At 36.2% G+C, this 14,980-nt stretch overlaps 1 protein-coding gene across 1 annotated transcript in view; it reads right to left on the minus strand.

The window, feature by feature from the left end:
* CACNA2D1 (calcium voltage-gated channel auxiliary subunit alpha2delta 1) overlaps positions 1–14,980 on the minus strand; it is a gene marked incomplete at its 5' end in the record, with an annotated part of 176,474 nt that overhangs the window by 10,622 nt on the left and 150,872 nt on the right. Inside the window, 11 exons of the mRNA XM_061366389.1 lie at positions 1,135–1,223; positions 2,542–2,624; positions 5,626–5,738; positions 7,571–7,700; positions 7,844–7,899; positions 10,463–10,515; positions 10,606–10,758; positions 11,304–11,375; positions 12,610–12,648; positions 13,928–13,995; positions 14,347–14,433. Coding sequence (XP_061222373.1) covers positions 1,135–1,223; positions 2,542–2,624; positions 5,626–5,738; positions 7,571–7,700; positions 7,844–7,899; positions 10,463–10,515; positions 10,606–10,758; positions 11,304–11,375; positions 12,610–12,648; positions 13,928–13,995; positions 14,347–14,433 — 943 coding nt within the window. The remainder of the gene's footprint in view (positions 1–1,134; positions 1,224–2,541; positions 2,625–5,625; positions 5,739–7,570; positions 7,701–7,843; positions 7,900–10,462; positions 10,516–10,605; positions 10,759–11,303; positions 11,376–12,609; positions 12,649–13,927; positions 13,996–14,346; positions 14,434–14,980) is intronic.

Below are 14,980 nucleotides of genomic sequence, written 5' to 3' on the forward strand. Positions count from 1 at the left end.
TCTAAAACCTTTAGCCATAGCTGTGCAAGTTCCTAAGTTTGCTAGAAATTACGTCATTTAAATACAGTACAGGAAACTTCAAAATTACTCAAATACAGCTGTTAAACACAACTTGAAGCTTTTTTCCACTGATGTTTGAATGCTATTCATTGAACCTTTCCCCAAGTATAAATATAAATTATTGAGAAAATGAGTGCTCTAAATTGTTACAATTTTCAATATTTTACCACCCTAACTGATAAATTACCTGTTTCCATTTCTGCCTCAGTCCCTTTACTTTGATAGGTATGTTAGTATCTCCCTCTAGTGGTTTTTTGAGTAATAATATTCGTCAGAAACCCCTCCAGTGTAAAGTAAAAGGTCATGAATTTTGTTCCCTTTAAATCAGCAGTTCCCTGCATACGTCACTAGAGCAGTAATGTGCACTCTCACACCATTAAATGCAGCACAGTCTAAAATTCCAAGGCTTTTGTTATGAGCTCCAGAGTCTGCAATAGGTCAGTAACCTGGACTTCAGGTACTTGTATATTTCATTAGAAGAAAAAACTTGCTGCAATTAGGCAATGAGTATGTTCAGGTTGCAAAAATATAGGAAGTAAAAATATAATTTTATGAATTCACAGTTTAAGCAAGTTGATATGCACTGTTACCTTCCATCATTAACATTTGTGTTAATGTGAATGCAGTGAAAACTCCTTAATCATTAGCAAAGCTTCCTCATTCTTGCTATCCCTACACACAGCTTTAGTTTTGAAGGTATAACCTCTTCTCATTACTTTGTACCTTTGTGTAGAAAACTTTCTTCTTCTGTTCATTTTAATAGGGACACAGAGAAACATTCTTAAGGGAATGACACTGACTCAGTTCATAAATATTAGGGTTGACCAAACAGGTTCCCACGTCTTTGTATTTGCTATGGGAGAGGCCCTTCTGGTCTGTAATTCTGAATTACAAGGCTCCAGATAAGGTTTTTTCATATGTAATTTCCCTTAAAATTGCAACAGTAATTTGTCCGGATCGCTACTTTTGGGACTTGCTTCATTCTGTTTTCTTTCATTATGTTTAGTAAGTAAAAAAAGTCTGCTAATTTTTTTAAGCCAAGAACAAAACAAAAAATTAGAGAAAGGAACTGACCATCCACACCACATGAAAACTTGCAGAAAAATGAAGATAGGAGCAGACGTCATGGCAGAGGCACGACTCGTTGTGCATATAGGCTGATCCTATTAATAACGGGCAAAGTAGCAAGTAGAGGAAAGGAAAGAAAACACAGAAAAAAAGACACACAAGATGAGATATCATGCAGATTGCTGCAGTTAGCAGAGTTAATGTGAAAGCATCCACCCAAGAGCAAGAGATTGACAGCAAATTTTGCAAATAAACTTAACCAAAACAATCCACTCTTACGGAACACATGACTTACACACTGATTAGCACATCAAGCTAGTGAGCAAGAGTTGTACTTTCACACATAATCGTATCAGGAAGGTTTGGATTACATTTACAGTGGGCAGGTAGTTTTTGGATGGTTTTTCAACTTTGTTTAAACTTTGCTGGCCAGTAAGATGATTTCCTTTTAAAAATAAAATTTAGTTATTTGAAGAGAAATGCACTGATTACCGTGTGGACTTTTGTAACACTACTGACATTGCAGCAAATGTGCCTCATAAAAGAAAAGCAGAGGCTATATTGGAAAAAAAACCAACTTTCATTGGTATAAAGCAGTTATATCCAACTAAGTGCACTAGATTTGAACAATCTTTCCCTTGCAGAAATGGGATAAGGCATTATAAATGCACTTTAAAAATATTTATTTTATATAATGCCAGGTACTTACACGTTCAGTACTTTTTATCTTGAAATTTATACAGAACATTTTGAATTCAACATTTTCTCTTTCATAAAGTATTTTGAGAGGTAAGACAGTGCGTATATTCAAAACAATCACCACGCATGGCAGTTATAATCTCTTTCCTCCAAAACTGTGATGCATACCATACAGGGAGTACTAAACAGCATAGTTTTCATGATTTCAGTAAACCAATGTTCTTTTACATCTGCTGAGAATGCAACTCAAGGTCAATATGCTTTTGAAGAATTTTTAAGAGGAATAATATCCTAAACAAGATGTTTTAAAACAGTTATCAACACCTTAAACAAGATTTGGAAATACTAGTATAAAATATTACTTCTGAGCCAGGATTATTATCTATTTGTGAAAGCCATAGAAGAACTGAGTTTGACAGCATTGTACAGAGATCATCCGTTTTATACTTGCTGATTTTTTTTTTGTTTTAGTGGGAATCATGTGTGAAAGTTCAATGGCTATAGGAAAGGCAGATAAGAAAGCAGCTGTTAATTTTATGTTAATCATGGGATACTTGGATGTACAGTGGCTATGGTCTAGAGTGAACAGTATGTTTAGTGATAGATAAGTTACCAGGCACCAAGGTATATTTAAACATAGTTTTCACTGCTCTTTGAAAACAGTTCTACAAGTGCTTTTGAAGATAGTCTAAAGTCTCATAAGTTCAGTTTTACCTGTTTGGCTTCATCGAAACAGACATCAGGACCTTTTCTGTATCTAGGTTGTTTGACCATTTCACAAGGATTTGGTCCTTCATCTGTTTCTCTGGTTAAGGAGCATGACTGTTTCTTCTGCATCAGACATTAACAGGATTAACATTCTGTTTTTGACTCTGTGGAGAAGATTTATGCTAATTCGGATATTGAAATAAACATCAATAGTCACTGTTCTCTGTTTAAATTAAAGAAAACCAAACCAAACATCCAGATAAATAAAATACACTGCTTTAGTCAAAGAAATAAACATCCTGCATGACTTTTAAGAACCTATACTTCCAGAACCATACACAAAATAAAAATAAACCATGAGGTTTTAAAAGAATTTCTGTATTGCTTTTATTGACATTGCATAAATATTACTTAAGACATTTGATAAAGTAATAGACTTTCAGTACTGATGATTGGTTATAGCATATGTTAGCACAGAATTATTGTGCTCAAATGAAGATACACGAGCAAGCCTGTTCGAAAGCATGTTATATACATGCTGAAAATTGCAATGAAGGCCTATAAGAACTACTGGTTTAATTATGTGTACATCTCTAGTACCCCAAAAATCGTAGAAAAGATCATCCTATGCTGGAATAGAGAGTTAATGACAGAAAACCTAATCAGATCTCATTAGCATTTCAGTGATGAAGGAGACAAAGAAAACGCTGTCCAAACTAACAGCAGAACAGCAGGATAGAAATGGGACCAGTGACATGCTATTAATTAGCTAACTGTAAACTTGAGGTAGTGTTTTAGCTTGTGTCTCTGAAATCTGTAATTGCTGCTATTTAAGTGTAAATACTACACAGTTGCCACAGGCTAACAAGGGACACAAGTTACTGCAGCAAACATGAAAGGCATGGATGCAGTATACTGAAAAACTGCCTTCTCTTTGAAACCTGCTTATATTACCATTCATTAAGTTAAGGGATTTTTCTTCCACAGTTGGTAGTACACATGTTAAAGCTAATCTAGAGTGTTTAAAAAAAACTGAGCACCAAGACTTTATTTATCTTAGTAGCTCTAACTTATACTTGAAGCAATCCTATGCATACACTTCTGTGGAGTACTACAGCAGCTTCATTGCAATGAGTGGAGATGCCCAATGGAAGAGAAGGCAAGAGGACAGGGAATTTAGTTGTACAGATCTACATCTGTCTTTGTCCCAGTGTTCATATTCACCTCCTCTTTCCTCTGCCAGGGCCCAGCTGAAAGGGAAGCAAAACCTCAGAAACATTCTAACAGCAATGTGCATGAGGAAAGCTGTATCAGCCAGAAGGAAGCAGAGTCTAATAATAACCATCTGAATAGCACCCAAAGGTCATTCTGTCTGCTTGTGTGATGTTATGCTACATCTGCATTTCATAATGTACCTCAGTTATAGAAAAGAGAGAATAGCTTAGTACTGCATAGTGGGACCAAAGATGAAATAGTGCATTTAGTCAGTATAAGCCCACCCAGCTGCTCTGGGTCGTTTACTGCTTTCTAGAAGGTTTTGGGTCTACGGGGAAAGACAAGTCATGCGCCCATTTCCCACCAAACGTGCTCAACTTCCTATAGCAAGCACTGTGTATAAATTCAGACAGTGGCAACAGTTAATCAAACTGTCATGGACTGGAGCCAATTAGAATATTGGGCTGTGTTTACATAGTTCTGTGATGACATGGGCATTTCTTCCACCCCAATGTAACTTCCTTTTCAACCCAAGCGTAGATGGAATTCTACTTTTATTCATGTGGCAATGAATACATTGCTTGTGCCAAAGAAACACAGCCATCTCTACCACCATCTGCTTTTCTTTCAGGAATGGGAGAAGCTGTCTCAACTAACTTCCTGACATGGACAAAGGTATTGCTAATTGTTTTCCATATTCTGTTCATACTAATCCAAGTTATAATTTGATTTACCAACTTTTGCATATTATCCTTAAGCAGAGAAAAATTAAAATGGATTTATCCTGGCCTAAAATATGTGTTTGTCAGTTTTATGTATTACCATTAGCATCTCCTACAGGTATCTAAACAAGTGAACAGGCTAAAGGCATAGAGATTGGCATGGAGGCAGTTGTAAATAAGAACCACCCTTCATATGCTTTTAATTTTAATGCATCAGTTGCAAGGACTCTGCTTAGCATGTAAGTCATTTATGTCTCCAGCCAGCTCTGAAGAAATTCTATGCTAGCAGCTGGATAAACTTTAGCCTTTGATGGTTAAAGCAGTTTCCACAAGAAGTAAAAAGTTCTTATTGGCACTGAGCACACACTAATGTCCTCCATCACTTCACCTCAGTGTTCCAAGCATCAGGGCAGCACCCCAACTTTTCACAACCAAATGTTCTTATCTTGGTGTTGCCCTTTTTTGTTATTTCTTGAGACAAGCATGACATACCCATGTCTTTTCTAAAACCTGAACAAACCCAAACAGGCTTCCTTACCTGTCTTGTGCTCCAGATGCCAACCACCTTGGTGGCCCTTCACTGGACTTCCTCCAGTATTTAACTGTGGTAGTGGGGAGCCCCAAACTGCACACTGATTTCCAGATGCGGTCTCACTAGTGTTAAAGAGACAGCATGGATCAATTCTCTCAGCCTGCTGACTACACCCTTGCTACCATAGCTCAGGATGTGACTAGCCCTCTTTATAGTAAAGCACAGTGCCCAATGATGTTCAGCTTCTTGTCCATCATGATTCTCAAGTCCTTTTCTGCAAAGCTATTTCTAGTCACTCTGCTCCCAGCCTGTCCAGCTGCATGTCATTATTGTGTCCTGGATCCAAGACTTTGCATCTGCTTTTTGAGAACTTCATTAAGTTCCTGTGAGCCCATTTCTGTTTGGGTCCTCATGAATAACAGCTTTGCTTTCAACCTCAGTGCCTCATGCTGCAGACCATTTGGGTTATCATTCACAAATATCTGCTCCTTCAAGTACTTCAATGGCAACCATGCTACTAACATGTATACAAAAGGCCCATTTTCTTCCCCCAAATATATTCTACCATATCATTGCCAAAAATCAATCCACACTATTAAATAATATGATCTTAAAGGATACCCGGCTTCTCTGCTTGCATGAGTGGCTTTGGGTCACAGGAGCGGCACAGCAGTTGGCTGTCACTAATAATGAATACTAGATTGGTGTTTGAAATCTTCTCTGCATGATAAAGTCTGGAAAAAAAGCCAACAAAAGCCTATGTTTAAATGAAGCAAGGAAATCCCTATTTGAGAAGGACACACAGTATTGGAATAGAAGTAATTCAACTCCACAGATTCAGTCTGCCTGCTACTGTTCAGCTTTCTCATTAATGAACAGCAAACAACATTTATAACAAATTTTGTAATCTTTTTGACATTCCCATGGTCCCCCTTTCAGCTAGACTTATTAGTGGAAAAAATGGAAAAGAGCATAAAGTGAATTTAATTGAGTTAATAGCTAGTTCTGTACTTCTACAACAGTAGCTGCACTGAGAAATAAAACCAGTCCAGCATCAATTCCTCTGCTAACAACACTGAGAAAACCCCCAACCACAAAAAACAAACAAAATAGAAATTTCCTGGAAAGTCAGACAGCCCTTCAAAAAAATCCCAGAGAAATAAATCTTAGTATTTCTTAGTCATTAATAAAATATGTTCTAGCTGTCAAAAAGAGGGTAAAGTCAGGACAACCTGTCAGGTTAATTGCTTTTAGAGGATTCAAATACATTTTAATACATATAAACCAACAAATATACATATAAATCAACAAACAAATCTTTTAATATAGGTGGTTACCAGTCTATATAAGCAGAGTTTTGTTACTTAGGTGTGAACTGATTGGATTATTTCATAAATTTCACAGATGAAGAGATTGTTCCACTGGTTGGGTACAACAAGAGAACAAAATAACTGTTAATTAAATACCTTATATTGTGCTTACATATCTGGTTGTTTTAACCAGCTTAAATTGTCCTTTCATATTCATTCTCACACCGTGGCACTATTTTTGCAATATTACTGAAAGGGCTCCTGCAGCCTCTCAGTAAACTGAAGAACTCTTGAAAATTCTCCAGATTAAAAAACAAAACCACAAAATCAAACCACAAACAAACAAAAAACCACCCCAAAAACAAGTCAAAAAACCTTACAGAAAACAAAACCAAAACCCCATCTTAACAAGTTCTCTGCACAACCAGTACCGCACAAACATATACTAGCAACATGGAGGAGGAAGTATGGAAGTAGGAAAAAACGTCTTCATGTTTTGCCTGAATTCACCATATCCTCTATCTTTCTTTCCTGGCTTGAAATATTGTCTTCAAGCAGTTTGAAATTTGACTGTTAATTTTAATTTTCAATACATTTTCAGAAACTTCTAATGTATGCAAACTTCCAACCTAGCAGGATTTTGCAAGAAACACAGAACTAGGTCCAAGGTGCTATGTTTCTGAAGTATTGAGGTTTGTTTTTTTTTTAACCATAACATTAAACATCATTTTGAATAGGCACATGGAGCCTGAAAGTAAGTCTTTTAATCACAGACCAAAACAACATGGCTTGCTATAAGATCCACAGCTCTTAAATCATGAGCGCTATTGATTAGAAGGTAAATTTGAAGGTAAATTGCACAATCTTTTTGACCATTAAAAATACCAGTACATAACCAGATTAAAGAAAATCATCTCCTTCTGAATATTGTGGAATGCCCTCAAGGTGACATAATAAATTTCAACTATCCAAACTGTAACAAGGATAGAAATACAATTTTCACGGAGCTTATACAGATTATAAAACAAAAATTTGACCTAAATATTTCTGTAATTCTGTAATTATTACTATTAAAATTCATTATAAACAAATACAAAAAATGCAATTTATCATTTTACCGCCTATATACCCCTCTTTCTTTCTTATGTAAGTTCAGTGCAATTAATCCAAGATTTTTTGTTCCTATAATAGTGTAATTATCTTTTGGTAGATAAATGAATATCCAAAAGTTATTACTTATATTGAAGCAATTTTACCTGGAGCAGTTTATACAGTCTACAATCCCACCAAAGGATTTATCATCATTTTCAAAGAAATACTGAGTTTGCTCAGTGATACAGCTTGTTTTAGGCAGGGCCGCACCAAAATCATCGTCTTCCATATCAGCTGACAGAAAGACAAAAATAAATAAATATAAAATGACATTTTAAAGTCACAGATGCAATGGGGAGATCCAAGTATGGCCCCCAGCCTAGATTCTTACCTTCTACTTCACTCAAAGTTGACTCTTTAACATTCTCTTGACTTACCTGCTTCAAGGAAACGTGGAAAAGTCAAGCTCAAAAACAGCTGCTGTAAGATAGACCTGAACACAAAAAGACAATTAAAGGCTCTTTGTCTTCTCTGTATTTTAATGGATCCTTAAAAACTACTCAAATAAGAGTTATAAACAACACAGTCATCATGGCTCATTTTGCATTTGCCAGTTATGAAAGCTGTCTTTTTCAAACACTGCAGTTTGATTCTGGTTTCCTTTTCTCACTTTCTCCCAGGTCTTCTTTCTCACTAATCTTTTATTCTGCTGTTGAGATTTGATATCATTTGTGCCCATAACTCATGTAATAGAAATATTATCTTGTCATCCATGTCCTCCTTTTACACCTCTGCGGGAGGTGGAAGAGGCATGTTGGCATTCCTTTAACACTTCAACCAACCAGAACTCCTTTTTAACACACTCGGGGAAAATGCTCCTGAATTAGATACTTTACACTGATTAAGGTTCATTAAATTGCTGAGAAGGAGACAACCACTGAAATATTACAAGTGTATTATAAACACAGTTACTGTAGTAGTTGACTTTTAGAATCATCTCTATTCCTGCTCTTGAGGTATGAAATTCGTTTTCCTCCTAGATGCAGCTGAAACACTTAAGACTTAAGGAGGTTCATTTATTTAAGATTATTTTTTTCACTCATGATCATATATTTCCTATTTTATTTACTGGAAGTATCAACTTGCCACATACATGACCCCTTCAATCTAACAACATGTCAAAACAGGAATTACAAGTTATACTTTGACTCACTGCTTCTGCTTAAACATTCTAAGGTGTAGTTCCTTGTTATGTTTTAGGTGTGCTTCTGCCTACAAATATGACCTGACCTCTTCTCATGTCATTCTGTTCTAATGCCTGTTCAGCAGAGTAGAGGGAATGTATAATTTTTTTCAGCTGCCAAATTTTTTTCCTTTTTTCCTAATCCAGTGTGATACACATGTAAAGAAGCTGAATCGGCCTGTCACCTTTCCAGTGGAAGCACTGCCTAAATGAGCACCGGTTCATATCCTCATCTTTGTGCCTTGAATCACCAGATGGACAGAGCACCAGCCATCATGGATGAGAAGAGACCTGATGTCATTAAACAGTGATGAAATTTACTGACTGAAAACTGCAATGCTTCATAAGGGCTTACCACAGATTTTACAGGGAACTGAGTAAAAAAGGCAGCCTGTAAAATCCAACTTAAAAGAGCGTGACGGAGAAATGATACGTACTCTCTTAACTAAATGCTGATGCAGCCCACATACATTTTGAATATTATCACTCACACCTTTATCCCACATTGTTTCCTGAAACACTATAGTTTTCTTTAATAACCTGGTTTCTCTTATTTCCTTGCATTTGCTTTTGCCAGGTGCCTCACTAATTCCATTTTTTGTCAGCCCTTTTTCACCCTGATTGCTTAATGGTCTTCTCTGCCTGCTTCTGACCTAGATTCCATTAAAAACATGTCCATAGAAAGTACTTTCATGTGATGCTTTCAAGTTAAACATCACACAAAATAAACCTCAGGTCTAAATTGAGTCCAGACTACTGAGTCTGATTTGAACACTGATAAACTAAAGTTTCTCTGTGAAGAGCTCAAGTTTCTCTTCTGGATTATTGCCCATCTCCAGTTTTTGAGGTTTGCTGTTGTCCAAGAAAACTGATATTTTTGCTGTTAACAAAATGTAACCAATAAAAACCAATATACAGTTTTCATGGTGTTATCTGTGAGAAAATTACTATGTTTGTTCAGCTGCTACATATTTTAACTCTTAGCTTTATAAAGTAGGTAATCTATTCCAGCTGGATAATTATTATAAAAAAAAAAGGCACCATAGAACTTTAGAAAAAGGAACCGTCTCCAAGAGTGCAATTGAGACCAGTGCAAAAGTACCACATCAGTCCCCATTAGTTAGCCCAACATGGTGCTGGAGGGAGTGGCTCATAGCAGTATCTATCTACATGGCTCTGAAGTAAGTAAAATTCTTCTTGTGGCTATTATTAACAATGCAGAAACCAAAGTAAAAAGAAAAGAAAGCTTAAATGGATCTTTAGTTTCAAAATTTATCCAGCATTCTGATTGTGAAAGATAAACCTAATTACTGGTGTAATTCTGCCTCTCTCAAGGTCAATCCCAGAACCTCACAACAGTCCAGATATACCAACTTTTGCCCTTGGCTACAGAAAAGGCAGGTAGGCAATCCAAGAGATTCTAAGATTCATGTATTTTTGTAAAATGATTCAATTAAGGAGACCACTCATTTTCTTAAGACTTCTTGCTAGAAAAAGGGAAAGATGATATTCTGAAATAGGGAATCAAGTGATCAATAATTCTAAATGTAGTAATTTCATCTGAACCTTCACACCTGCCAATCAGACTTAGAACATTAATCACAAGTCTGATTCATGTAGCTGATTTTTGAGTCAGAACACACAATCACAAAACCACACAAGAGTAGTTTTGTATTCAGCTGTTGGTAGAACACTGGAGACACAGCTATGAATTTTCACCATGAGAAACTGCATAAACTATTCAGAGCAGGTTTACTACTCACCCACTGAACACTAGTTTGTACATACAGTTTTCTTACACATTTGAACTTACCAGGCAGCTGCTGAAGCCCACCATCCTAGATGCAAAATATCTGTTATCGTAGGCTGGGAAAAAAACAACAGAGACGATGTTATTTGTATAAGCACCTGCAGATTTTTAAGGGAATGTCAGTCATCAGACAAGGGACTACTGACCACATAAGCAGAACGAAGTCCAGCTCCTTGCTTTGGTTCTTCTTCAGGATCGCAGACTGATTGATAGTCATACGACTTGTTAAAGGCATACAGGGACATGTTAATCAGGTTTCGCATCAGGCCAGGATCAATCTCACCAAAGAATCTTCCAATCTGATGAGGGAGCATATAAAGAGATTTTGAACTATTTCCAGGTATTTTTCTCATAAAAAAGTAAAAAATACTGTTTCCACCACTCACACACTATTTTTTTGTCCTCTACATAACTCATCTGGCTGTGCTGCTTATGCATTTATTTATTTCTTTGACTATTTATCTCCCCAGAGCTTGGTTGGAACTCCAGTTAGACAATAACTGTTAAATGCACTATCAATGAGATTACTCTACTCTGGGAAAAGCAAGAGAAATATGAGAAAGCGGGTGTGTTGATGCCATACTATTTGCCCTCACCATCACAGGTCCATCAGCAGCCTAAACTGTTTAAGGGCAGAGCACAAAGAATTCAGCTTTGTAGGGGTATGGCATCTTGAGCCATAAGTAAAAGTGTGAAAAAGACTTACAAAATAACCTGAATTTCTGATACAGCAAACTTTTTGTGATTCAGAAATGTTATTAGGGTAAGTTGCAAGTGAAGTGACGGTTTTTTCTCTTAAAACTTCTCATTGTTTTTCATGTTCTGTCCTTAAACCTATACATACCTGTTGTGTATATTCATCCCGATTTGACATCAAAAGAAATCCACCATCGTCAAGGATAACACAGTCCACATGCTATTGTAAGAAAGTAAAATATGTTTTACAGGAAGGATTTGTCAGGATAACACTCTGTAAGAACCTGGTTTTTATTCAACACTTCAGAATTATCTTTATGTGGCTCAGGCTAAATCATAACCCAACCCCATAGCCAAGGGCCAATGTTAAGCTATAATAAGCAGTATTATCGTATTATATTTTTTTTTAAGATCAAAGGCTTATCTGTGGCTTCATTTCATAAAAGTTGTTTTATAAATTCTTATTTGCTCAATACTTTGTTAGCTCTAAGAGCTATATCCTTATTAAATCTGATTATAATTGAATCTTAACTCATAATAAGGTACTATAACTTCTCATGTGCTTCAGCCATGCTTCAAGTCCTTTTCCATTTGCAGCTTTTAATGGCAAAAAGCTTTAAGGGCAGACTCTCAGCTTGCTAGTCATGATTATTTTCGCTTGCCAAGAACTGTAGTGGGTTTCTTCCAGGTGTCAGGTGCAGGAGTGAGAAGCACTGGTTCCTTGTGCTTTGCACTTTGTAAAAGATCCTAGCAGTCAGAGATTGGAAAGATAGCAGTGAGGCCAAATAGATAACCTCCCAGAGCACCCTTTTAGCTGCAACTCTTGCATTTAATGATCTTCACACTCCACAAAAGAACTCACAGAAGACCCGAGCAGAGAAAGCTTTTAAGCACATGGCAGAATCTGATACTGTGATAGCCCCTGAAGCTGTGCTCTCCTGAGTGTTAGCAGAGCTACAGGATCCCCCAGTCCTGCATGGGCTGGGAACAGAGGAGACAAGGATGAGTAATGACTGTTGAAGGGCTTATCACATACTCTGGTGCTTTTGAGTTTGTCTTTATCTTCTCTAAGGTGCTCTTTTTCTCAGAGTTCTGTTTTGTTTGTTTGTTTCTTTAATATTCCCTTTCTCAGGATTCACCTTTTGCACTGAAAATTACTGTTACGTTTTTCTTACATTTCTCATCACATCATTTTCTATTGCTATCACTCTACCTTTCCTCTTCCCTCTAGTTCTCATAACCTCATTGCAATGACTCTCACATCAACCACTTCACCTGAATTTTATACCCTTTTACCCCTTCATTTCCTTATTTTAATATCTTTCTCAAAACATAAGTCCTTTTTTTACTGCAAAATTAACCTAAAATAATGACAGAATCATTGTCTTAAATAAACGTAGAGAGAATGAGTTTTCATAATCTGCCAGATATTAATAAACTGAACATCTTCTTACCATACTGTTTCTCTCACAGCCGCAGATTTCACTGTTGCACTAAAAAAAGTACAGCAAAATTCACAAAAATGATTCAATAGAAACTCTATTTTGCAGTGATATTAATCAAGACCAGAAGTGATTTGATTTTCAGTGTCTCTGTATTAAGTTAAATTAATTTTGAGTGTGCCTAGTTTATCACAAATATCTCTGTGAACAATCTGCATTGAGTAATTATCAACAGCATAACAGCTACTGTCTATTACAAAGCCTTCGATACATTTCCCTTTTTAAGTACCCTTAATATATTAGAGAAATATTTGTTTGGAAGACTTCTCAGGATGTCACTGTTGTGAGTTGTAGAGAAAGAACACATACATTGACATGCATTTGGGGTTTGGAAAGAAGGCCTACGAGATATATTGCCAAGTATCTTTTTTAGGATCAGGAAAGGCTTCAACTTTCTCAAAGCATGGGAATCCCAAGTGATAAAGGAAGCCCACCATCACCACTTAGGTTTCATGGATTTGATTACATGTTCTTTTTTTCTTGCAGTATGTCTATACAGACCAGTATAACTGTCTCCTTGCATTATGCCCCGAGCAAAACAACTATCGGATAATGCTGTTGTCATTCATCTCAAATTAATTCCGAGATTTTCCTCTTTATTTCTCTTTTCAGTTATGTATTTTTGTCCTTCACTGTTCTGACATTTAGGCGATGAATGTGCCTACCCCTTGAACTACAGCTTTAATACCTACAATGAACACTGTTCTCAACTCCCTTAATATAGAACCAACAGTAAATATTGACTCATCCAATTGTTCCATAATTATGTTCATTTTGTGCCTCTCCTTCCCCAGTGTACATTAATACCTTAGTTTTGCCTTCCCCTTTACACCTAAGCATTAGACATACAGAATGAAAGGGTCATGCAATTATTTTCTTAAGTTCTGCTAAATTGCTGTGATGTTGGTTGAAATATAAATCCGTATTGTTCACTGTTTACCTATTCTCCATATTAAATACAAATAGATTCACCAATTCTTTTTCAGATTTAATTAATTGCTACAGCATAATCTTAGCAGGGAGCCTACTGGCTGGAATATGTAATTTTTCTTTGTCTTTATCCATGTTCTGTAATTACAAAAGCAAGAAGTACAAAATAGAGCCTATTTCAACATAGATTTATTTTGTGCATTTGGATGATTTAAATACTACAACTACTTGGCAACTATGCATCAGTGTGACTCTGGCACAAAGAGCTATTAGACCTATTTGCATCTGAAGCTTTGAGAAATGCAAATTAAGTTCAAAAAAGACTTGGTCAGTTGCTTACCAGGCTCTTGATTGTGGTTTTTGTGAAATTTTCCATCCAGCTGGTTGCATCAATTTTTATTCCAACAACTAACAAGAAATACATGAAAGTCTTTTTTAGTAAAATAAAAAATAAAAGGTAACTGTGTAATCCTAAAAATAGGGAAAAATTATCATAACATTTAAATTATTAAACTGGAAAAGGATAAAATATGATTTTTGCTCTGTTGTCTGACCACCAACATTCTTCATAAGACTAATAAATTAAGCACTCCAACTCAAACACAACCAGATCTTTGGCTTGATTTACTCTAGCAAGATTAAAACAGTCTCAGAGACAAGAATGTTATATGAAGTGCCTTTGAAATCTCAATTAAATTTTTAATTCACTGTTGAGCAACAAGCAAATAACTAAAGTTTTTAGAGTGGTTTCTATCTTACCTGCTGGTTTCAGAAGCTTCCCATTAATTGTTATTTCCACAGCCTTGCTTACCATAATACCTGTTTCATAGCTATTGGCACCACTTTCTAAGAGTATAGAAGGGAAAAGAAAAAGAAAAGGTTAGGGTGTTATAACCTCTGAAACCAAAATTAATGATTGTTCAAATACCCAGAATGATTTAAAAAAAACCTTTTTCAACAGCACTGACCCAGATGTACTGCACATTTATCACCTCTAATAGATCACTAACATCTGGATGACGAAAAGGAATACGTTTGTTTAATTTTCCTCATTCAATTTTGGTACGTGGTTTCCCTGCTTCATAAAGTTACTGTAGTCTTTTTTTCTTTTCCTACAGACAGAGCTATGAATAGATTTACACATGTGAGCAGCTCTGTTAAAACCAGGATCCGAGCCAAAGATTTTATCCTGCTGTCGTCTGTGAATTTTTCAGTGCAGGGTGTACCGACACCACTCACTGACCAACAATTACTTCTCTGACAGACTTCAGCCTGTTTTCAACACTGCTTAGTATGAAAAAGCAAGTTAAAAGTACACTCCCTGGAGCTTATGAGGAACAACAAAGGCTTCAGGGAACATAGTCAATTACCTTCTTAACATTTTATTGAGAAA

This window comes from Neopsephotus bourkii, unplaced genomic scaffold, assembly GCF_033783945.1.
Source record: "Neopsephotus bourkii isolate Nb327-2 ecotype Australia unplaced genomic scaffold, CSIRO-AGI_Nbou_v1 NB_1328, whole genome shotgun sequence".
Lineage (NCBI taxonomy): Eukaryota > Metazoa > Chordata > Aves > Psittaciformes > Psittacidae > Neopsephotus > Neopsephotus bourkii.